Source organism: Sturnus vulgaris, chromosome 1 (assembly GCF_052056855.1).
Source record: "Sturnus vulgaris isolate bStuVul1 chromosome 1, bStuVul1.hap1, whole genome shotgun sequence".
Lineage (NCBI taxonomy): Eukaryota > Metazoa > Chordata > Aves > Passeriformes > Sturnidae > Sturnus > Sturnus vulgaris.
In genome coordinates this window covers 121,972,271-121,995,425 of record NC_142243.1, presented here as the reverse complement: position 1 = coordinate 121,995,425, position 23,155 = coordinate 121,972,271, and the positions used below count along the sequence as shown (strand labels likewise).

General features: G+C 37.9%; 1 protein-coding gene across 4 annotated transcripts in view; it reads left to right on the top strand.

The window, feature by feature from the left end:
• The first annotated feature begins 391 nt into the window (after positions 1-391).
• The window catches only part of ARMC1 (armadillo repeat containing 1), a 33,896-nt gene continuing 11,132 nt past the window's right edge, over positions 392-23,155 (top strand). The window contains exons 1-3 of one of the 4 annotated variants that reach the window (XM_014873042.2): positions 392-619; positions 3,039-3,242; positions 7,329-7,420. In XM_014873042.2, the coding sequence (XP_014728528.1) occupies positions 3,051-3,242; positions 7,329-7,420 (284 nt within the window). In that variant the 5' untranslated portion in view covers positions 392-619; positions 3,039-3,050. The remainder of the gene's footprint in view (positions 620-3,038; positions 3,243-7,328; positions 7,421-23,155) is intronic. The other 3 variants (XM_014873041.2, XM_014873039.2, XM_014873040.2) reach the window with 3 other exon arrangements.

Below are 23,155 nucleotides of genomic sequence, written 5' to 3'. Positions count from 1 at the left end.
ACAGAGGTTTTTTCCAGCCTTAACGATGCTTTGATTCTATATTAAACTAAATTTAATCGTCGGCCTCTCATAGGGTAGGGAATACCAACTTCGAGTTTCGAACCAGGAGATGGGCACTCTCTGTCCATACAGCATTAGGTGTGGTTCACACTAGATTGTTTTACAGTACATGCTACACTTTATTTGAGCAGTAAATTCAACTCCTGGTGATAACCATCGTCAGAGGAGAAAAAAAAAATAAATCCAAAACAAATGGAGCTGAGCGAGGAGCGTTTTTCTGGACTACAGCCCTCGGACTACATCTCCCGGGCTGCACCGCGCCTTACCCAGGAACAAAGAACTTTATGATTGGGGGAGAGCCACGCTCTGTAGGCGCCAATCGCGCTGCGCGGTGTTGCGTGGTGCCGGGTCAGAGCGGGCTCCGGTGGGTGGTGCGGTCGCTCTCGTCCCGGTGCTCTTCCCGCGGTTCTTCCCGAGCCTCTTCCCGTGCTCCTCCCGCCGCTCTCCGCTCGTCGTCCCGCTCCGCGGGACATGGGGGCGCGGGGCTGAGCTACTAGCCCGCCCAGGGACGGCTTCTGCGACGGTACGGCCCTGCCGGGGAGGGGAACAGGCCGCGCCGGTAAGGGCCGTGAGGGGGCGGCGTGTGCGGCCGAGAGTCCCCCTGCTTTCCAAATACATCCCGGAGCTTCTCTTGCCCGATGGCTGCGGGGCTGAGTCTCTGCCGACCGCGGGGCCTGGGAACTGAGTCCCGGGGCCTGGTCCCAGCCGGGCTGAGGCCTCGGCTGCCTAGGGAGGGCTGGCAGCGGAGCTGTGGAGGTTCCTCTCCAGGGCCCTGGCGAGAGCACAGAGCGTAAGGGGAGAATGGCAGAGAGATAGGGCTGCCGTGCTTGGGTCAGACTTTGATGTCAAACCTATGAAATGGAGACAGGATCAGGCACCTGGCTCGCTGCTCTGCCGGACTCCTGAATTCTAGACATCTTATTATAACTTCTAAGACCACCTAATGTTTTTATTAAAAAACTATAGTAATGGGGCGGTAGTGCGAGTTTTGATGGAATTGATTGTTGCAGGTCATTTCAGAGTTGTCTCCAGAGTGGAGGCTTAGGAGAGATGGAGGAGGGTCTGAGGAATAACAGAATCAAGTAATGTTTTGGGTTGGAAGGGACCTTGAAGAGCATTTAGTTCTAACCCCCCTACCCTGAGCACGGACACCTTCCACCAGACCAGGCTGTTCAGAGCTCCATCCTAGCTGGCCTCGAACACTTCCAGGGATGGGGCGTCCACAACTTCTCTGGGCAACTTGTTCCAATGCATAACCACCCTCACAGCAATTTCTTCCAATATGTAATCCAAATCTGCCCTCTTTCAGGTTAAAGGCATTACCCCTTGTCCTATCGCTATGCCTTTGTAAATTGTCTCTCTCCATCTTTCTTGTAGCTCCCTTCAGATGAGTGTAGTCTAATGGAATAGGAAGGGGTGAAATGATTGCATGGGTGGTTTTTTTCAGAGGATTAGAAAGAAAAAGGCAACAAGTGGTCAGAATGGAAAGAGTTACAGGAATGATCTGGTGCTTAGGACACGTACCTGGAAGTCAGAGACTTTGATTAGCATCAGCTCCACACCTGACTTGATTTTTAAGTCTTGAATAGTAAGTTCCTTTCTGTACTATGGAAAATAGTTAATAATACCCAACAGAGTTGCTTTGGCTTTGTTTGTTTTGTAGTTATGTTTGCTGAGGTTTTTTGTTTTAGTTTGGAGTTTTTTCTTTTGGGAACACGTGTGTTGATTGAGCTGCTGTATTTCCTAGTTGATATATTTTTGATTTCTGATAGTCAAGGGAACTAGTCTGGAGACTATCATTGGCCTGTACTTTTCACTCTAGCACTCTCTTTCCTGAAGTAGGAAGCATTGACTTAGAGGTTAACAGCATTTTTTTCTATGTGAAAATGTCAGAAATTATCATATTCCAAATGTGTATTTATGGTTCATTGTTTTTGATGAGTGTGATAAATTTATGTTCCTCAGAGCCCAACCTTCAGTGAGGAAAAACAATATGATGTTGGCAAATTTTGTTAAAAGAATGTGATCACTTAAAAATTGTATTTGTTCTTTATTTAGGGGAAAATGAGTGATTTAACAAATTAACAATATGTATTCACTCCCACTTTTGTGCCTTAAATTACTTGGCTGAGTTGGTGCTGGCAACAACTAGGACTACAGTTAGCATTTAGTAGTTTCAGAGGCATAAAGAAACTGGTTTTTTTACACCAAGATTTTAGCATTTTTTTCTGAGCAAACCTATGCTTTTGTTGCCTGTTAAGTAGTTATTATTAAACAACTCTGCAATCTGATACTCTCAAGCTAACATGTGTCTCCTTTGAAATTGATCTGGTGGCTTGGACTTAGACTGGAGCAAGGCGTGACCTGCTTGCTCTCTTTTTGTTGAGGGATACTCGTGAAAAGGAGAAAAAACAACTCAAACCCAGCCTCTAAAGCCCTTTCTGCCTTTGAATGTATGGCATTACATTAGTTATTTGATATATAGATAAAGAATAAAGCTTAATGTTCCCTGTTCTTGATGCACTGGTAATATTCTGTTGACTTTTGTGGTTTATTTTCCTGTAAAATTTTTTAATTGCCAAAACTACTCTGAAAATACTTTGATTTTGCACCTTTACACAGAAGGATGTTTATAGACTTCTCGGGTGCCTTGTGAGAAAACTGGATTTATTGAAAACATTTGTCACTAGTTTAAGGGAAAATAAGAAACAACAGAAGAACAACAACAGAATAATCCCATAAAGATTGACTAGTCTGAAATGACATATAGGAAAGAAATAAAAACCTCATTAACCAAATATATCTGTTCTCTGCATCGCAAGTTTAGATTTTCAGTTTAAATTTCAGGACCCACGTCCTTATCAATTCCATCCACCTTTCACGAATTCTAGAACAAATCATTCTCTTTGTGCTTTTTTTTGGTCTATGTTTTAATTGATGATAAATGCTGTGAAAGTAGTAATTTATTTTTTTTCCAGCAGGTATTTTGAATGAATGGTGCAGAAAAGATGAATTCTGCTATGAGTGAGGAGCCTGATGCACTATCTGTAGTTAACCAACTCCGAGATCTAGCAGCTGATCCACTGAACAGACGGGCCATTGTTCAGGATCAAGGATGCCTGCCAGGTCTTATTCTGTTTTTGGACCATCCCAACCCTCAGGTTGTTCATTCAGCTTTACTAGTAAGTATTCTAGAGATAAATTTCTCTGTTGGTAGGACTTTAAATTTTGTTAAACAAGTTGTTTAAACAAGTAGTTTACAAATGAAACTCTTTAAACAATTTGTTTGGACAAGTAAAAATGTGAAAATTAATGCCTGGTTTTATGTTATGTTCATATTCATTGCATGTTTTTTTTTAAAAACCATGTATTTCAAAAATGACAGATTGTTCTAGGGGACTTTTTAAAAGATATTCATTTACTTTGCATTTTTTCCCTAATACAGCTATTTCACTTTTTGTGTGGAGGGAGGTAAGGACCCTTAAATCTCTTTTATAAGATGAAGTCATAGAGCTTGGTAAATATGGATAGTGATTTGATATTCACATTATAAAAATCAAAATCCAATCATGAGATATCTTGGGTTAGAAACAATCTCCCAAGGTGATGTAGTCCAATCCCATGCCCAAATTGGGTGCACTCAGATCACTACTCATGATTGTGTCTGCTTGATCTTGAACACATTGAAGGATGAAGATCCCTCTCTGATACCCTGTTCCAGCATTTGAACAGCCTCATGGTATTAAAAACAAGCAAAACCCTCTCAAAACTGAAAGAACCAAGCAACCCAAAATCTATCAGTATCTAGTACAATATGTTTCAGCTTTTGTCTGTTTCTTCTCATTCTAAATCATAAATGCAGAAGTCCTTATTTCTTATCCCGAAATGTAATATTAACTTAAAAATGTATTTCTTGCTTAGAAATGGGAGAAACAAAAGAATTTAAGAGTTGAATTAGACTTCTAAGATTTTAAGTTACTGAAATTTATGTGCTGCTCTTTTTTTTTTTCAATTATGTTATTATTGACTTGTAAAGAATGTGAAAGAACAAAGAGCCCTGGCTTTTACATGCAAGTGTGCATTATTCTTTATATCACTGAGACCTATCTGTACCATAATTCTTTGTTTTTCCTTTGTATTGCTTTCATCATGGACATTAGTGGATTCTTGAAATTACATTAGTGACTGTGATTTCTTTTGGGTTTGGGGAGGGAGGTCCCATAAGCCACGAAGCCAGTGTCCTGCTCTTAGTTTTTTAGGTTAACCTTGCCATAGCATTTGACAGACTATAATTTTCTTCAGTAGGAGAACGTAGATTTGAGTTTACTATTCTTGGAAATGTGTTGCATTGGTTTTCTTCCCAGCGTAGTTTCCTTAGGCTGTGAATTTAAAAGAACATCTTGTTTGGATGTCCCACTGTCTTTTTCCTTCCTTTCTTATGTTGGGCTGTGTATTCTCATGGAAATCAGACTCTTGATCGTGTTACAAAAATTAATTTTGTGTAAAAGGACTGGTTTTGTCAAGAGTGATGAGGACTAATACAGTTTGCAGTGTGGTTCCACAGCCCCTGATAGTACTCAAGTTGTGTTGAAAGGAAATCTCCTTGGGTGAGGATGGGAGGCAGATGGGTTGTTCCATGTAGTGATAACCTACAGTTAGAGTGGATTAAAAATCAGGATTTAGAGATCGGGATTTGGCTGCAATGAGAAATGAATCAGTTTATTGTGGAAATATGTTCTGGTCTGCTAATCAGAGTCCTTGTGTTCATGAGTTCTTGAACTGCTTCGGTTCTGAAGGTTTAAATATCTTTGCTGACAATTTTTAGACTTCATGTTTTATATTTTTCCGTTCTGAAAAGTCTTTTTGTTTTTGTAGTCATCCTGTTGGTCAAAAAGGGCTTCCATTTGAATGGGAATCATTGAAAGTAATGATATTCCATTAAATGTGTACCTAATGAAGGGATGTGCAGCACTGATTTTAAATTTCTTCTTGTACTCCTCTGCAATTCCGGTACCTGAAATTGTAATAATCTGTGTGAATCATATATTTAATCCATAGATAAATCCATATTTAATTTTTTAATTTTTTTGTGTGTTGTAAAACTTTTCAGGGTGGGTGTTTTCTCCCCATGTGCAATTTCAGCTCAGTCATTTCTTTGTATCTGATGAAGAATTGATATATACTTTCTGTATATTTCTGGTTGTCTCTTGTCTTGAGTTCAGAATTTTTTTATGATACACTTCAAATGCTAAAAGTTTTGAATTATTTAAGTTAAAAAAATCAGAAGTAATGCAATAGTACTTTTTTTTCCTCCTCTTAAATTTGGGCTAAAATTTTATAAAATAGGACCCTGAAGTTAAGGAACTACTTTAAAATTTCACATAAAAACCATCAAAGATATCATTTTATTAAGATTGGCAGCAGTGTATTTTGTATTAAAGTATGCAGATAGTCCTATTCATTACGATGAACTTATCTTAAAGCTAACACAGGTAGGTGTTTAGCTGAACAGAAGCTGAGCCAAAGTTCATAATGCTAACTTTTCCTATGCTTTCAGTATACTAGATTTAATAAGTGTAAGTGATCTCACTTCTTTGAAGGTTCAGACCTTTGTGTCTCCCATGGGAGGCAGGAGAAATGGGAACTTCCTAGTGTTGAAAAGTTGGGTCAATTAAGTTGGTCTCATGACTTTGGTCTTATCTGAGCTGTGACTCAAAAAATTAGCTGTTAAGGGAATAGGTTTTTCTTTGTCCAGCTGAGTTTCACCCTTACTAAATTGCCAGAATAAAAATGAGAAACTTGTTAAACCAGCAAGGATATATTCCATAGCGTGCAAGTTAGTTGAGAGCTATCATTTAGGTATTTCCCCATAGCTGAAAAATAAGATAATAAATGTATATACCACATTTATAAGTCGCAACTATTGATACTGGTCTGCATCAGGAAATAACAAAAATCTCATCTAAAGTTCTTACCATGCCAGACAGCAAGCCAGAGTTTCTTGAAAGGCAATAAAATGGTCTTGTGAATTTTACCTGATAGGTGCTGAAGATGACTTGGAAAAAAACAAACCCTGATGATTAGTCCTCTATTTCTGAACGGATTAAGGAGCATGTTATTTTTAAAGCAGTTACTATGCAGTGTAGCTACAACGTGACTATATATAGAGTTGATGCACTTCTAAACCTTGTGTCACAAACCCCATTTTATAAATCATTGTATTTGTGTATTGCAGGATTTTTCAAGTGCAGTTCTTGTACCTACATCACTAGAACACCTTTGGAGGCTCCTTCTAAGAAAGCTTTCTCAGCACAAACAATAGGGAGATGTCTCATGAAAAGAAGAACTGACATTTTAATTGGAAGAGTGTTAAGCTAGGAGGATAATGTGAATATGCAGTTACTGACTGGGGTCAACAATGTAAAACTGTGCAAAGAATCTACCTTGAAAGTCAAGTAAACAAAACCTTGGGCAACAAATAAGTCTAATTTCCCAGTTTAGGTCACAGTAAGCTAAGAAGCTTGCTGCTGCTTGTATTCTTATTCCTGCATGGAATGATGAAGTTGTAATTAGTCTTCGATAGCTTATACATGTGTTAGACCTCTTTTTGTGGACAATAGGAACTTGGTAGTGGTGAGGTTTCTAGTACTGGGGGAGCCCACAGAATTGATGGAAATTATACTGGAAGCATCATGTATAAAAATTACTTTAGATCTCAGGTCACATAAATATTTATTGGAGGGGACTTCTGGAAGTCATTCACTTCAGTTTCCTGTTTGAATTGGGACTTTCACCAGCACTCAATCAGGTCAGTTGTAGCTTTGTCTTGTTCATTCTGCAGTTCCACTAGGTCATCTGTTCCAGTGTTGTACTACCTTCAGAAGAAAAAAGCTTTTTATAGTACCTGATTTGAACTCCCCAAGCTATAGTTTGTGCCTGTTCCCCCGTCTGCTGCTGTAGAGGAAAGTTGGGCTCGACCATCTTTGTAAAGGCTTCTTGCATAGCTGTAGACAGCTGTTAAATCATCCCTTAGGCTCTCAGCTGGTATAAACAAACACAGTCTCTCAACCCTTTCTCATAGATTAGATACTCTGTGCTTTCTGTGTATTTATAAAAATAAAATAATTTTTTTATGTTCTTAGTAGGTGATAGTTCTTTCTCTTCCTGCTAGAACTGCCTCTGTGACTGTTTTGCAGATGTGCACTAACAGAAATGACAGATAATGTCCTGGATGTATTGCTGATCTGCTGTGGTCCTCTTTCTTTTAGGCTCTCCGCTATTTGGCTGAGTGCCGTGTCAACAGAGAAAAGATGAAGAGTGAATTGGGCATGATGCTCAGCTTACAGAATGTAATACAAAAGTAAGTTTACAATGGGATGTTAGATCCAAGCAGTGTAAACATATAATTATGATACAAAGTAAAACTTGGACTGAACTTGTATACTGAGTTTCTGATATTTTGTTGTTGAAATCATGTGACTGAAAGTAATCAGTGATTTTCATTTTATGGTATTTTGAAATAGTCTCACCGTAGCCTACAAGAAATATTAATTTGCAGATCATTTGCTAAACAACAAGTCTTCTTTGCCGTGTTACAAGATAACTAATATTGTCCCTTTCCTTCAAATTCTCTTATAATCCTTCTCATCATTGTATAAGGTTGCCTTGCAGTAGTGCATTTAAAGAAATTGCTTGGCATCTGCCACATTTATTCTTTGAACCCCACCTTTGGGTAGGGAATTTGTTTCAGTGTATTTTTGGAAGTAAGTATCTGCAGTTCTGTGTTAAGAAAACATCTTACAGATGGGGTAGAAATTAATGAGGTTTGTAAGGGTCTCTGATATCTTTGTACGAAGTGTCAGATGGGTTATGTCTCTTAAAATTTGAAACTGTTGAATTTTCTCAAGATTTATAACTGCTGAGTGTTGAATACTGGAAGATCTCTGTGTACATGCAAACTGGAGATGATGCACATGTGCATTTCATCAACAGAAATTTATGTGATGAACTAAGGTGAATCACTATTCAAAAGAAACCCCAACAACCTCCTTCAAAGAGTCGTAGTAAAAATTAACTTGCCATCAAACTATCTGAAGGGGATTATTTTACACACAGTTTGGTCGTGCTCTGTTGAAGCTCTGGACTTTGAAGATGTTAGGAGCTGTTCCGTGGGGTAAGAGAAAAGCCATGTTGCCGCATTGAGATGTCTCAGATGAATCTTTAAAACAATTATCTAGAATAGGGTAAAACACGAGTGAAATTGTATATTAAATATTCAAGTATATAGGTTTTTAATGTTTTAATATGTTAGTTGAACCTCTGTCACTTGTGCTGTAGATGTACAGATGTCTTTTAGAAGAAACACAAAGCTAGACTTTACTAGTTCCTTCATCCCACAGCCCTGCCAGTTCTTGGCAGTGTGTATCTTATTATCATAGAATGTTAAGGGGTTGGAATGGACCTTAAGGATCATCAAGTCCCTACCCACTAGACCGGGTTGCTCAATGCCTTATCCAACCTGGATTTGAACACTGCCAGGTTTGGGGTACCCACATCCTCCCTGGGCAACCTTTTACAGTGCCTAACCACCTTCACAGTAAAGAATTTCTCCCTAATATCTAACACTTTTCAATTTGTGCACCTTGTCCTATTGCTCCAGTTCCTGATGAAGAGTCCCTCTTTGGCTTCCCAGTAGGCCCCTTCAGATACCAAAAGGTGACAATGGGATTTCCACCCAGCCTTCTCTTCTCCAAGCTCAACAGTCCCAGCTTCCTCAGCCTGTCTTTGTAAGGGAGGTGCTCCAGCCCTCTTCTCAGCTTTGTGGCTCTCCTCTGGACTGGCACCAGCAGTTCCACGTTCTTCTTATGTTGGGGGCGCTGGAACTGTGCTCAGCAGTTCAGGTGGGGTCTCACAAGAGCAGAGTAGAGGGGCAGAATCACCTTCTTAGACCTGCTGCTTTTGATGCAGCCCAGGATTCGGGATTATTCTTGGGTATTACAGGATTGTTGTTGTATTTCCCTTTGTCTCACGCTCCTTATCAATATGTGTGAAAATGAAGGAGGGGAAATTATGGTCAGTACTCAAGTTCTGTGTGATCTAGGAAATATTACTGCTGTTTACCTTTAAGTACTTCATTAATTGTGCTAAATCTAAAGACAGTATGTATTGGCAAGGAATTCAGCATTATGCCTGAATATCATCTTGGATTCCCCAGTTACGCAAAACACAAGTATTTAAAACGTGTCTTAAAAAGAAAAATGAACAAAGCTACTAGAATTTAGAAGAGATGTCAATTTTTAAAAAACAATGTAATAATTATAACTTTTGAAGTGATAGGTTCCAATATGATGTATGGAGAGAAAAATGGAGTTAAGTCTTATAATATTAACCCTTTCTAAGGACAAGCATAATTAAGTGAAATATACAGAAGTCTTTGCTACTTTTATAATAACAATGAGACCTGAAATATTTAGATGATAACAGAAGGGCATGTTTCAAAAGAACTTTTTTTTAGTATAGATTGCGTGCCTATTTATAGTGCAGAGATGCCCTGAAAAAGTTGTTGAGAGGGGAATGGTAGTTCATTATCAGTCTCTGTAGCTTGCAAATATTACTTGGGAAACATTAAAGAATTTTATGGAAATCTCTTCAACAACACTTTTTTCTAGGTTTCAGTTTCAAAGGCCAAAAGTGCGAAGTTCAGATACGTGCAGAAAATGAGAGATAAGTCAATGAAAACTGGAACTCTTGTAGGTGTTTCTTTTTTTTTTTTTTTTTTTTTTTTCTAGAAAGCTCTCTGGCAACAGTAAGAGCATACGTTTGATTTGTATGCTGGTAACATTTGGAAAGTGTGATATCATGAAAATTTAAATACATAGCATCTTCAACCACAAGACTTTGTCATGTGCTTGTCAGGATTTTAGGTTTTAATGTTGACAGGAAATGCTGAAGTTAAGTTTTGTACTGCCTGCATAAATATGGGGAAAGATGGTAGAAAAGTGCCGAGAAGATAAATGTAGAATTACTTTTATCCCAATTAAGTTTTGGGTTGTGGGGTTTGTTGTTAGAAAGTTTGTAGGGCAGAAGACAAGTCTTCTGTCTTTGATTTGCTTTACAAAATGCAGGTTCTAGCTTTTAATTGATTTCAGTTTACCAGAAGATATTGTAGTCTGTTGAACTGAAACTAGACGTTAATAGATGTTTTGGTCTAAATGACTTCATGCTCTCTGTTCTTGTGTACTTTCCAGAATCTGTGTATTTAACTGATTACTCCATCTAAATAGTTTTTTATGTTTTTCAGAATTTAGTTTGGGATTTAAATTCATTTTTGGTAACGTGTTACAAAGATGCAAACAAATTATACAAAAAAGATAGGAACTTCTGTCAGAATTATGCTTTTCCACTTTTAGTTTCTTTCTTTCAAGCAAGACAGAACCCAGCATCTTCTCGACCAGAAGTTGTAGTCACTGGCTTTTTGCTCCTGACAGATGAAGCACATCCTGTCATCTGAATAGTTTCTTTTCACCAAGGATTTTTCAACTCTTGCTGTCCATTTTCTCACTTAACTAAATATTCAGTGACTTTCCCTGTTCAGTACTGATTTATGACAAAATGTATTCTGCCACCGATGAAGCTGTGGTATGTCTTCTCAAGCAATGAGATAGAGCCCAGGCAAATCACAAACTGAGTATTTGTCTCATTTCACACTTAAGTTTATGTTCAGCAGTGCTGAACTGACAGTATGCTGGGAAGTTGAGGGTTTTTAGCATTCTAGTTCTCTTTTGCTTTCTGTTCCACAAATCCTGAAATTTGAGGGCTTTTCTCATCATGTGTCTTTTTATAAGCCTTGAAGGTTTCTGTGTTAGAGACATCAAGTTCAGATATGGAATTTCTTGTCATAACCTAAGTGCAGCTAACAAGTCTAACAGATCCTTAAATGGTCAATGCCATCAGCTGGAAAGTGGTTGGAGCTGGTTTTCTATTGGTGGCTTCTTGTAGTAGTACATGGGAGCCTGAGGCACAAGCCCCAACCCTTTCATTGAAAGTAGTACACAACCAATGGAAAAAGATTATACTGCTTACTTAAACTCAATATCATGATGGCAAAGTACCATTTCTTTCATGAAGGCTGCTGAGGCTGAGAGTTGAAATTGAGTGCCAGCTGTTTATCCAATCATAGAATGGCTGGGTTGGAAGGGATCTTAAAGATCATCTAGTTCTAACTCCCTGCCTTGGGCAGGGACACCTTCCATGCTCAGAACTCCATCCAACCTGACCTTGGACACTTTAGGGATGGGGCATCCACAGCTTCTCTGGGCTGCCTGTGCCGGTGCCTCACCATTCTCACAGGAAAGTATTTCTCCTGTGCTAGGGACCTCAGTGATAAACAGTAAATTGCACTGCATCATGAAGAATTGGTAGGAAATATTTGAGACAACTGAGTTTGACTGTTCTTTGAGGTACCTTCATGTCTCCTTTCATGGATTATTAGTCCTCTAGTATTATCTGATTAACTTTTTGGTGTTTTGCTTATTCTAAGTGTTAAAGCTCAGTTGTCAAAATCATACTGCTACTCAAAACTAATGTCTTGCTGACTCCTTAGTTGATACTACACTTAAGGGACAAAGGATAGGTTTCAGGTTCACTGTGACTGATTTTCAAGGTGTATGAACACTAGATTTTGCTAATAGAAGAGTAACAAATTTTAAACGTAGATCCTGGAAGTTACAGGTTCTATAGGAGAAGTATGGAATGTCAGCTCTAAGTTCAGAATGAAACTTTGATGGCAGCTAGATATTTTTATGTTTAGGATTTGTTTTCTGACTGAACTTGATTTGGAGCACATGACTTTCTAAGCTTCTTCATGTGAAAGACTTTATATACTTTCACATTTTCTAGGACATATGAAGAGCTGTTTCAGCTTTCATGAAATACTTCAAAACATTTTTCAAGTATAAAAATTTCTGATTCCCTTGTCTTCACTTGCTGCTTTTTTCCCTAGCAAGGGAGATTTTTTTTTTTCTTTTGTTCATCTACATCTGCTTATTTTTAAGTGAAAAAGATGCATTTTTCCATGTTACAAGCTAGGAGTAAGTAACTGTGTTGGGGAGATATCAGGCCTTTAAAATCTCTACCTGGAGGTTTACAATTCTCTATTGGAAGGAACATCTAGTTGGAGGTTCCAACTTTTCTATTTTTTTATGGCTGATACTACAGAAATGTTACACTCCCTTGTCATGTGTATGGGCAGAAGTGATTGCATAAATAGGTTAAAAAGAGAGAAGAGATTGAAGCTCTTTGAATACTGGTGTCTCATTGTATTCCAGCAGTCATCAGCAGTTATTTAATATTGAAAACTGGTTTAGTTGCTGGCTTTATGAATTGTGTAGAGGACTTAATGTGTCCATATGGACTTTCTAAAATGTTATTAGCAGCTTCTAGAATTAAAATTAATTAGGATTTATTGCCTACAAGGAAATAAACTAATTTGTGTTCAGAGCGAAAGTGTCTTTTGATGGACAATAAAGGTCAAAGTTCATAATTTTTCATGATCTTTATGAGCAGCATAATGGTACTGTTTCAGTATAACTGGTATGTATTAAAAAAAAACCACTGATGAAGAGTCAATATACTAAATAGCTCTTATTATGGAACAGCAAATGACTGAGAGTAAAATTCCAATTACTTAGCTAAAAGAGCTTTTCAAGATAGTCTTCCTTTGCCAGGTTGTCAGATTTAACAAGCTGAACTAAATCCAGTGCATTAATCAGCTCTTCCAATTTATTACTTGCCTAAGAAGATTAGAGCAATTAATATGTGTTTAATTAGAGTCCCTTGCAGATCTGGTAAAATACATGCAGTCTATAATTGCTGACTTCTTACTCAGTTTTAATTTTTGGTAGTCTTAATTACCTGCACTTTTTGAAAATTTAATTATTCATTGAAACCAGCAAAGTTTAAATTTATATCTGACAAAAAAAAAAAGGCAAAAGCCAAGCATTTCAGATAGTATTCGTTGAAATTAAAATAGTAGGGATGTAGCATCAAAATAGTTTTATAGTTTTATTTTTTGTTGTGTGACATGCTGTTTTTTCTTCCTTGTCAAAGGATGAATGGTTGGGAAAAGACAGGGCAAAGGCCATATATTAATTAGGAAGTAGGCAAACTATGTATTTAAAGGGATATCTGATGATTAAAGGGAAGTTGCCATATAGCTAGTTTCAATATAATACTTTGTGAGAAGTTGCAATTGAAAAACTGTAAACTTCTTAACATTTAATGCATTTATGTTATTAATTGGAATACATACATTCTGATCTGAAAAGGAGGAGGAAACAGCTTTTTAGAGACTGTAGAGATTTTATTTTTCTCTACCTTAGTCACTTAGTAATGCTGTTTTTTTAATCTTTGGCATGTGGGGATTTTTAACACGTCAAAATTGAGAAACAGTTGAGACTGTGTAATCGGAAGCATGATTCAATTGCCTGATTATTTTTGAACTCTACAGTACTTGTGATTCTGCATTGAGAAGTTGTGTTTTTGGAGAAAAATACGATTATCCTAGGCCTTGGATTTTCATGTAAGCAGTAGGTTTCAAAAACTTTGATTTAGTCATTATTTCCAAATTGTAGTGTATCACCTGGAGGAAGAATAATACACACATCTGTCTGTTCCGTGTTAACTTTCGTGGCCTTCCCTTTCCTATTATTTTTCCCAATAAAATGACACCCTTGATTGCAGGTGAGTGGCTGGGCTGTGGGGCTCCAGTGTATTTATTGCTGGAGCAATGTGTTTTTTAATAATAGAAGGTCACAGCAGGAAGACGCCTGCAGGCTGTTCTGTTCAGCATTGTTAAGCAAAGTAGCTTAATATCCCCCTCTCTCCTAGATACCCTGAGTTTCTTTAAAGAATGTTTTTATTGTATTGTATATTTTCTAAATGTTACAAGTTTTGGGACTAGATTGTTTCTTGAAGTTATTTTTGAAAAAGCCTCCTCTGCCCCCTTCCCCCCAAAACAAAACAGGGAAATATTACAAGATGTAGGAGACATCAGTATGTCCTCTTTAAAAATACCACTTTATTTGTGAAAGCTCCTTTTGTCTGTCAAAAGCTTTGTTATTTGAAGGAGGTTATATCTAGGGGAGAGGGTTTAATGTAGTGAGCTACCTCAGTTAGTTAGGTGTGTTCTCAGTATAGATTCCTACTCTTTTTGTTTCTGGATCCTGGCAAACTAACAAAAGTTCAGACTTCTGTTCAGCAGTCTTTGGTTCCTCTAGTGTATTTCAGTGTTAGTAACCATATAGGAAGCTATGATCTCAACACAGAGATGCATGCACAGGGACACATGATAACAAATAAAACACAAAAAGTATTAGTTAAAATCCTACTGTTATAATATTGGTATTAACCTAGACTTTAGTCATAAAGTAATAGGCTTTCTGGGAAAATCTCATGGCTGTGTGAGGTAAGGAAATAAGGTTCAAAGTCTTGGAAGGATGGATGTCATTTGTAAGACTAGTCAAAGCCTGGACCATCAGCAATTCAAATGTAACTAGCAATTTACATATTGAAATGCTACTGTGAGTTTATATTTTGCATGCGTTAATAGAAATTAGCAGTTATGTAAACAACTGTTCTAAAGGTTTGTTTTGAGAGGTACAATTTAGGATAAGCTTACTGGTTGTGTGTGTACAGTTCACAAAAAAATACCAAAGCATGGCTCAATGAAAGGGTCTCCTCTGTGCCCTTGCAAGATGTACTTTTGATGTTAGTGAGGTTCTTTTTGGATTTTTTGTCTATCTCAGGACCTCTCTGTAGTCAGAGACATTACACAGTCACCATTTCTACTTGCATGCGACTTGCTTAGTGAGCTCTACATAATCAGTACTATTTCTGTACTCAAGAGTTTAGGTGTTTGTTAATCTCTGGTTTTGGATTTTGTTTTCTTTTTTTTTTCATTCCATCGTGTATATAATTGCAATTACAATATTTTTGACCGCAGTCAGAAATATAGTTTAGTTTTGCTCTTTGTTCTCCAAGCTACTGCTTTTCCCTCACAATGTTCCACTTGGTGTCTGGCACTTCTGTCAGGACTGTTGGTTGTGCAGCTTTGCAGTGCCTGATGGGTCTCACTGTAATCCAGGTACTGTGCTTCTATGGGCATTTCAGAGTACCAGTTCAGTAAACATACTGCTTTTTTACTACAGTACTACAATAGAGCAGCTTTTACTGTGCTTCATCAAAGCATTTGCACACTCCATGAAACAGCAGAACTTTTGTTACTGGTTTCTGTGCTGCACTTGATTGCAGTTGATGCAAAACTTTCTCTGACATGACAGTGCTTGCATTTCAGCAATTTCTTTTGCCTCTTTTCTTTGACAGAAATGTTCCATTTTCTTGGCATTTTGAGAATTTCATGTTAACTAGTTGACAAATAGTGAGGTAACAAAGTAAATAGGTGTTACTGCAGTGTTTTCATATAGAGTACCTGCAAGTTCTTCAAAATAATGGCCTTTGGCTGTTTTGCAATGACTGCCTTAAGAATGTAATAACAAGCAATGAAAGTAGTTACCTCTCCATTGAGGTGCCTAAGTTCTACAGTGGTGATTTATGTACAACTACCAAATTGTAGGTTCCTAAACATGGAAAAGAATTTTCAGTACCTGTTACAGAGTAAATAGGCATTATTCTTGCTTTTCTGACAGAGGGAGAGCCACAATCGCAATTGCTTTGGGTGCTTTCGGTTTAAATGGGGAAAAAAAATCAGTTGGGAAGTTAAAAATGGGCTTGTTGCTTTTCACCGTAGGCAAGAAATATTGTGATGAGTATTGCAGAATTTAAAAAATAGAGAGCTTTGAAAAACTGAGAAAAGGTTATTAAGTACAAAATACCTTTAATAAAAACACATCTGTTTAAAAGCCTTTTGTGCTCAACTGTCTTAGTCAGTTTCTTCTTTTTTTAGAAATTGGCTGAAATGGGGAGTTAAATATTCTAGGAAGTAATTTAAGCTTAAGATATCTTTACTTCCTATTTTTTTTCAGACTTTATATTAAAACAAATAGGGAACTCCAAAGTGTTGATTATTTAAAAATGAAGTGGTTTACAGAATGAGACACAATATTATGATATGTTAAAAAATAGTAGAATCTGAGTATTTAAATAACTGCTGACTGTAGGATAGGAAACAAATATTCTAATATTGAACTTAGTGCCTCAAGATCTGCCTGACATGGTGTGCCGAAAGGCAACTTCTTTTCTTTTTGTGGTGCAGTTCTGTACCTATGTGGAAGGGTAGAGATTTGAGTGGATTGGCAGAAGAGTCAGGATTAGTAATGGCAATGCAGGATGCCTTTAAGGCTCGATAAACCTTGTCATCAGCTGGTGGTGAAAGCATTTCAGGAATACAGTGACCTTCTCTGGTTGCTATTGAGTTTACAAGAAAAAGTGCTGAGGTAGGTTCTTCAATATGCTGACTTTTACTGATGCTTACTAAAATTAAGAGCTAAGAAGGCTTAGGATGCTTTGAAAGTAAAGTAACAAATTGTGTGGTGAAGTATTTAATACTAGTGCAGGTGTGGATTGACAGTACTGTAGGCTGGAGTAATTTACTTATGAAAAGGAAATTCATACATGCTTAACACTGTGTGAGGTTTCTCATCTTCCCCTGCCAGTGTCAAATGTCTACATTTGGTTTACAGTGACCTTGTCCACAGGTGGTATTTGTCCCTGGTCTTGACGTTCATGGCAAGCATCCCAAAAAAAAGCAGATTTTTTTTTTCTAAGAAACCATAAGTGGAGTTATTGTTCTTTTTTCTTGAGTGCTGCTTGATCAAAAAACATAGTAAGGTGCTAGTGTGTGATTAGAACTTATATAGTTTTAGATGGGTATTACAGGCAGTAAATGCTACAAAGGGAAATGCCTGGGAAGACACTAATGATGATACAGCCTTCATTAGTAGTTTTCTGGATGGAGCTATTATTTCAGAAGAAAGTGAATTTTATTCTGGAACAGTTAATGTTGAAGTCTGTGATTCTCAATTGGATGTATTTCTGTCCAGGAATATGTTTTGATACTTTGTTTTGTAGTACCTGCTATCTTTGTAGTATCTGATATCTTTGGGCAAGGATTTCCATTTAATTTTGCAGTAGAAAATCCTATCTAATAACTTGAAACAAATTAAAATTGTTAGCACATGCTGTATTTATACAGTACATCATCAAGTTCCCACAACACTTTTTTTAAACCTTGTTGTATGCTTCAACCTGTTTTGCATGGGGACTGCAGTCCCTTTGACTAGAAGTGAAGCTGCTAATACTGGCTTGCTTAAAATAAAAAAGTCAGTTCCTTGCTAATAAATAGTTTAAGAGTAGGAAAACAAGATGTTATAGTTAACCTACTTCAAGTCTCTACTGAATTGCTATGAACTATATTAGCAAATTAATCAAAAACAAAACTTAGACATAAGTATGCGTATATAGATTAAACTTGCTTTATTTTTTTCCTCTGAGACAAGTTGCTGCTGTAGTTTAATTCTTGTTCATACAGGCTTTGTTTAGGGAAGCCTGTATCTTAGAGCTTTCAAGCCCCCCCCCCCCCCCTTTTTTTTTTCTTGCTGTTTTTAAAAACTTTCTCCCATAAATTTCAGGGAAATAATCAGATGAACTTTACTTTCAAAAACTAAAATAAACAGTGGGGATTTTAAGATATAAATGGATTTTTCCAGATATTTATGGACTATAATCGACTATTTTTGTTATCTACTTAGTGCAGTTAGCATGCTGATAACACATGAAAGTGGTGTTTGGCTTCCTTCAAGATGTTACTAAAATGCTTCTGTGCTGAGCCTGATTTCAGCACTACCAGTACTTCTACCTCGTCACCAAGCATCATTCCCAGGAAGAACTGGCTTTTTAATTCCAGCATTTTATAGCTTTCATTGAAAAGGACCAGAGACAGCTGTTTCCCTTAAGATTTTTTTTTACAATTTATTTATTTATTTAGCCCTGATGCGATTTGTTGAAACCCTATAATAAACATGATTTTTGCCATCCATTAAATTATTACTGTTCATTAGCAGGCAAGATGTTGGAATTAGCTACTGTGAAATTCAACATGGAGTTTGTCTGTTATGTGGACTCTTGTCTAGCAAATGCTGCTATGGAGCCTTTTGAGTTTAGTTGAGTTAACAGGCCCTGTGTTTGGTTTTTTTTTAATGTAGAGTATGTCCATATGGGAGATACCAATCTGTGGGAGATCAAAAGTTGATTTTCCATTTAGTATATAAATAGCAAGAGTTAAGCAAAATTGGATGAATAGCTGGGTTAAGCATATGGCATATGTTCAAACCTGTTATCCCATCCTTGAAAGTTCATTCTCTTCTTGTGATCAGAGGACAATAGAATAAATCAAGAACATTTTCTAAATATGGTGTCGTGGGTTTAGCGTTGGCCAAAGTAATTAATCAATTTGCTAAAATTTGCAAAATCACAGCACTGATTTTACAGCAGTTAATGAGATTGTACTGTGATTTTATTCTTATCTACAGCTCATTTACTATTTAGGCATTTTTGTTTGTTTTCAGCAGTCTTCAGAACATCCCAGCATTTACATGGGGTTTCTGTACATCCTCAGAATCAGCAGGTATATGATGTAAACTGAGCTGGAATTGGCATTGGGAAATCCAATCCTCTCTCCTAATTTCAGTGGGGTATGTCTTGTTAAGCACAAAATCAACCTTAAGACATCAGATTTCCTTGTTCATGACAAGCTTTTTAGTTTAGTGTCTCCTGGTCAAATTGTCTCGGCTATCAGCATGAGTAGTATCTGGAAGGCTTTCCAAGTGACAGGCATCTTGCAGTTCTAGAGAGCATTCTGAGAAAATGTGTGTGACCTTGCCTTGTTTCCATGGTGCAATTTCCTTGGAGCACTTGGTTGATACCACTGGAATTTAGGCACATAACACTACTGTACTCAGGCTGTGCATAGGTTCATTGGGCAGTCTACCTGCTTGCTTTTGGGGTTTGAAGATCCATAGTGCTGCTGCTTATTCTGTCACTTAAGGCTTGCCCGGTTCTACAGGTTCTCTACAAATTGTTTTTCCTGTTGTTAACCCATTTGCTATGCATACTATATTGTTATTGACCAACATAAGAATCCTGATGTCTGTATTCTTCAGGATTTTGACTTTGTTCCTTTCAGGAAGCAGGTGGTAATTTTGTCAGCTGCTCCATAGTATTATCTGGTCTTTGCTGTGTTTTGGGGCTAGAGGGAACTGAGATGTAGCCTGGTAGTAGCACCATACTGTGACTCTAAGAAGGTGTGCAGTAAAGTAATGCTGCTCTTCAAGTTGTTTTCAAATAATGGGCCTGCTGCCTGGAATGAGCTAGGAGAGCAGTCATGTGCTTATGAGTGAGACCACCGTATCATGGGATGCACTAAAAACTTACAAGAAAGAGCAGCATTCTTGGAGATAAAAAAGAATCTTGCCCTGGCACTGGAGCAGAACAGGCAGAAAAGTAGCTAGATCAGATAACTGTCTTGAAACAGATTGCTTTTTCTCTAATACCATGCTCTTTCTTTAGGCTTGTCATTCATGCTCAAGTTTTCATCAAAACCATGTCAATCACTGTGTTTCACTTCTAAAATCAAGGATTAGTGATTTCCCACCCCCCTTCTTACAGAATGTAGCAACTCTTTGCAGCTTACTGCTCCCTTTAGTTGCTGGACACAATTTCTGTCTTTAAGTATGGGAAGAATGTATTCCAAAAGAAATTGTTCACCTGGAAACAAATACAGTGATCTTAATGCATAGTGATCTGAGTATATGTTGATTAGCCATTTGTTAACCGTGACTAAATGATAAATCTCTAATACTGTAAATGATCTGATGTGCCTAACAGTGATAAAATAGAATGATAGAATTTCACAGATTGACACGAATTCTTTCTTGTGCTTTTTGTATCGTACGAGGCTACTGTATGCATTGCCATGAATGAAGTTTGTTATGGAAATAAAATATCACTACTTAAGTTCCTAGGGAAAAATACAGTGACAGTAATTGCATATATGAAGAGGATTGGGATCAAATGAAAATATCTGCTTCTATGTGATGATAGGCTTTCTCTAACTTTTTAGGAAGGTGCTTGCATCACTCTGTAAATGAGGTCTCTCAAACTAGTGTTTAGAAGGAAAAATTATGCATTCATTCCTTTGTTACATTCAGTGATTTAGGATTCTTCTGTGACTGTAAGTCAGAGTTTTTGCTTTTAAGTTGAGTAGGTTATTTAGGATGGCATTCACTGGCCAAATATTGGAGCCTTAACTTGAATAATGAAGATATTTTTCTTCTTCAAACTCGTCCTATTTGTTAGACTTGAATTGTGTAGTGGATTGTTTTTACAGATCTGCACTTGAAGGTACTACTTTCCATTGCTATGTAAAATCCTTGAGATGTCAATACAGGACATTTTACCTGAACTAACTTTAAAATGTCAAGATCTGTTTCCTTAGTTTTGTGTTTATAGTTTCTCTTTCCTTCACCACTGTTAGCTACTTTTCTTTTTACTTTTACAGAGCTGCTCTTTTCTTTGTGTTGGTTTCCCAAGTATTAGTGAGCAAGAGCACAGTGATGAACTATACAGTGCAATTCCACCTTTTCTGTTTGTCTGTACCACAGCCTTTGTCTGTGATTTGTAAGGCTATATGTCATGCTCTCTTACTGATGGGGCCATGCCAACTGAAAATATATACAGTGCAAACACCTTCTGTGTGAAAAGTGTTGTCATGTAAGTGATGTACTGCAAGTGTACCATTCTCCTGTATTGTTTTCCTTGCTTGGATCTTAACAGAGTTCTGGGGTGTGAGTTCTATCATAGAGTCTACCTCTGGTTGCCCTCTTCTCACAGAGGTTTCTCAGTTTAGACAAAAATTAGCTGTAGCTCTTCTCCATGTCTCCTGAGAATCGTAAAATATCCCGAGTTGGAAGGGATCCACAAGGATCATCAAGTCAGCTCCTGGCTCTGCACAGGACAGCCCCACAGGTGAGCCTTGAGATGCAAGTGATGCCCAATTCTAAACCTAGAAGCTGAGAATGGTCTTGCTGTCTTTAGTTTACTTGCTCCTGAGCAACCCTGGGGAAGAAAAGACCCATCAGTACAATGCTGAGATTGGTCCATAGATTACAAATTGAATACTCTTGAACTGCATCAGATTCAGATAAGAGAGTAACAGTGTAAACTACTGAGTGAGCTTATATATACTGACGTTTTGATCTATGTTGTGCAGTTGAGATTAAAATATTTCTTTACTTTGGCTATGTGATCTCATCTTTGGTTTAATACTCTTTGTATTCTATTTACCAAATACAGTTATTGCGCTAAGTAGAATTACAGAGAAATTATATATTTTGAGTGAGAAACCTGGGAGCAACGTTCTCCTAAAATCAATGGCATGTTTGAAACAGTGAACTATTGGACTTTTAACTTTTGTATTAAAAGATTCTAAGTTGTTATTATAAGGTGTAATAATCTGAATAGTTTTTCTGTGATGACTCTATGTAATAAGATCTTGCTGAAAGCTAAGGTGGAACAGATTGCTTAGGGAAGTTTTGGATGTACCACCCCTGAAAGGTGTTCAAGGCCAGGTTGGATGCAGCTCTAGTTGGTCTAATTGAAGGTGTTGCTGCCCACAGCAGGAGGGTTGGAACTAGATGATCTTCAGTGTCCTCTTCCAACTTTAACCATTAAAGGATGGTTCTGTGAAGTTGAAGACATCAGCAGTACCAACTGACAAGTTCTAATGACTTTGAGAACGATGCCTTCCTTTTTGCATCTAGTCTTGCCCTTTGTTCATTATGCCTTAAGATAAAACAATTTAGGACTGAGCAGTGAACTAAGTCTAAATATGAGAGCAGAAAATTTCTGAAATCAGTCTTTCTAATTGTGAGATGCATTAGAATTATGTAAGCTGTCATGTAGAAATCTTTGGAAGACAATGTGTAAGGAAAGTGGTTGGCAGGAAAATTAAATAAATTTTTGCTGTACTTACATAAAAGCCTATCTTCTAAAATATTCTTAACCTGAAAGATTAGAGATTCACAAGTGGGTAAAAATGGATGTGCTCCATCTATGTTGTTGTTTGAATTTATTTAAAGACTTCTCAATAGGTGTTCAGACTCACAGGGTGAGTGACGTTGAAAAGGATCTCTGTAGGTCATGGGTCCAGCTCCTGGCAAAGACAACTAAACCACATTGCCCAGGACCATGTCTAAGCAGCTATTGAGTATCTCAAAGGATGGCAACTTTACAACCTGTCTGAGCAGCTTCTACCAGTGCTCAGTCGCCTTCACAGTGGAAAAGTGTTTTCTGATTTTTCAGGTTGTGCCTGTTGCCTCTGGTCCTGGCACTGGGCACCACTGAAAGGAGCCTGGCTTTGTCCTCTTTGCACCCCCTTCAGGTATTTATGTACATTGATAAGCTCCCCCCGAGCCTTCTCTAGACTCAAGCATCCCAGATCTCTCTCCCTTCTCTCATCAGCCCTGTAATCATCTTCCTGACCCTTTTCTGGACTCTGCAGTGTGTTCATACATCTTGTGTACTAGGGAGCCCATACCTGGACACAGCACTCCAGGCGAGGCCTCACCACTGCTGATGAAAGGAGTAGGATCACCTCCCTCTCCCTGGTGGCAGCACTCCTGCCAATGCAGTCCAGGATAACCAGTAACCTTTGCTGCAAGGGCACATTGCTGACTGATGCTGATCTTCATGTCCAACAGGTTCTTTGCAAAGCTGCTTTCCAGCTGCTCATTCTGGGATTGTGCCTGATCTGAGTGTTTCCTGGGGCTGTTCTTCCCAGATGCAGGTCTTTGCACTTGCCCTTGTTGAACTTGAGGTGCCTGTCAGCCCATTTCTCCAGCCTGTTGAAGTCTCTCTGGCACAGCTGTTGGGTGTATCTGTCACTCCTTCTTGTTTTGTGTGTTCTGCAGACTTGTTAAGGGTCCATTGTGCCCCAGATCATTAATGAAGATACTGAACAGAATAGGACCTGGTGTTGATCCCTGATGTACACTGCTACATCCTGACCTCCAGCTGGGTTTCA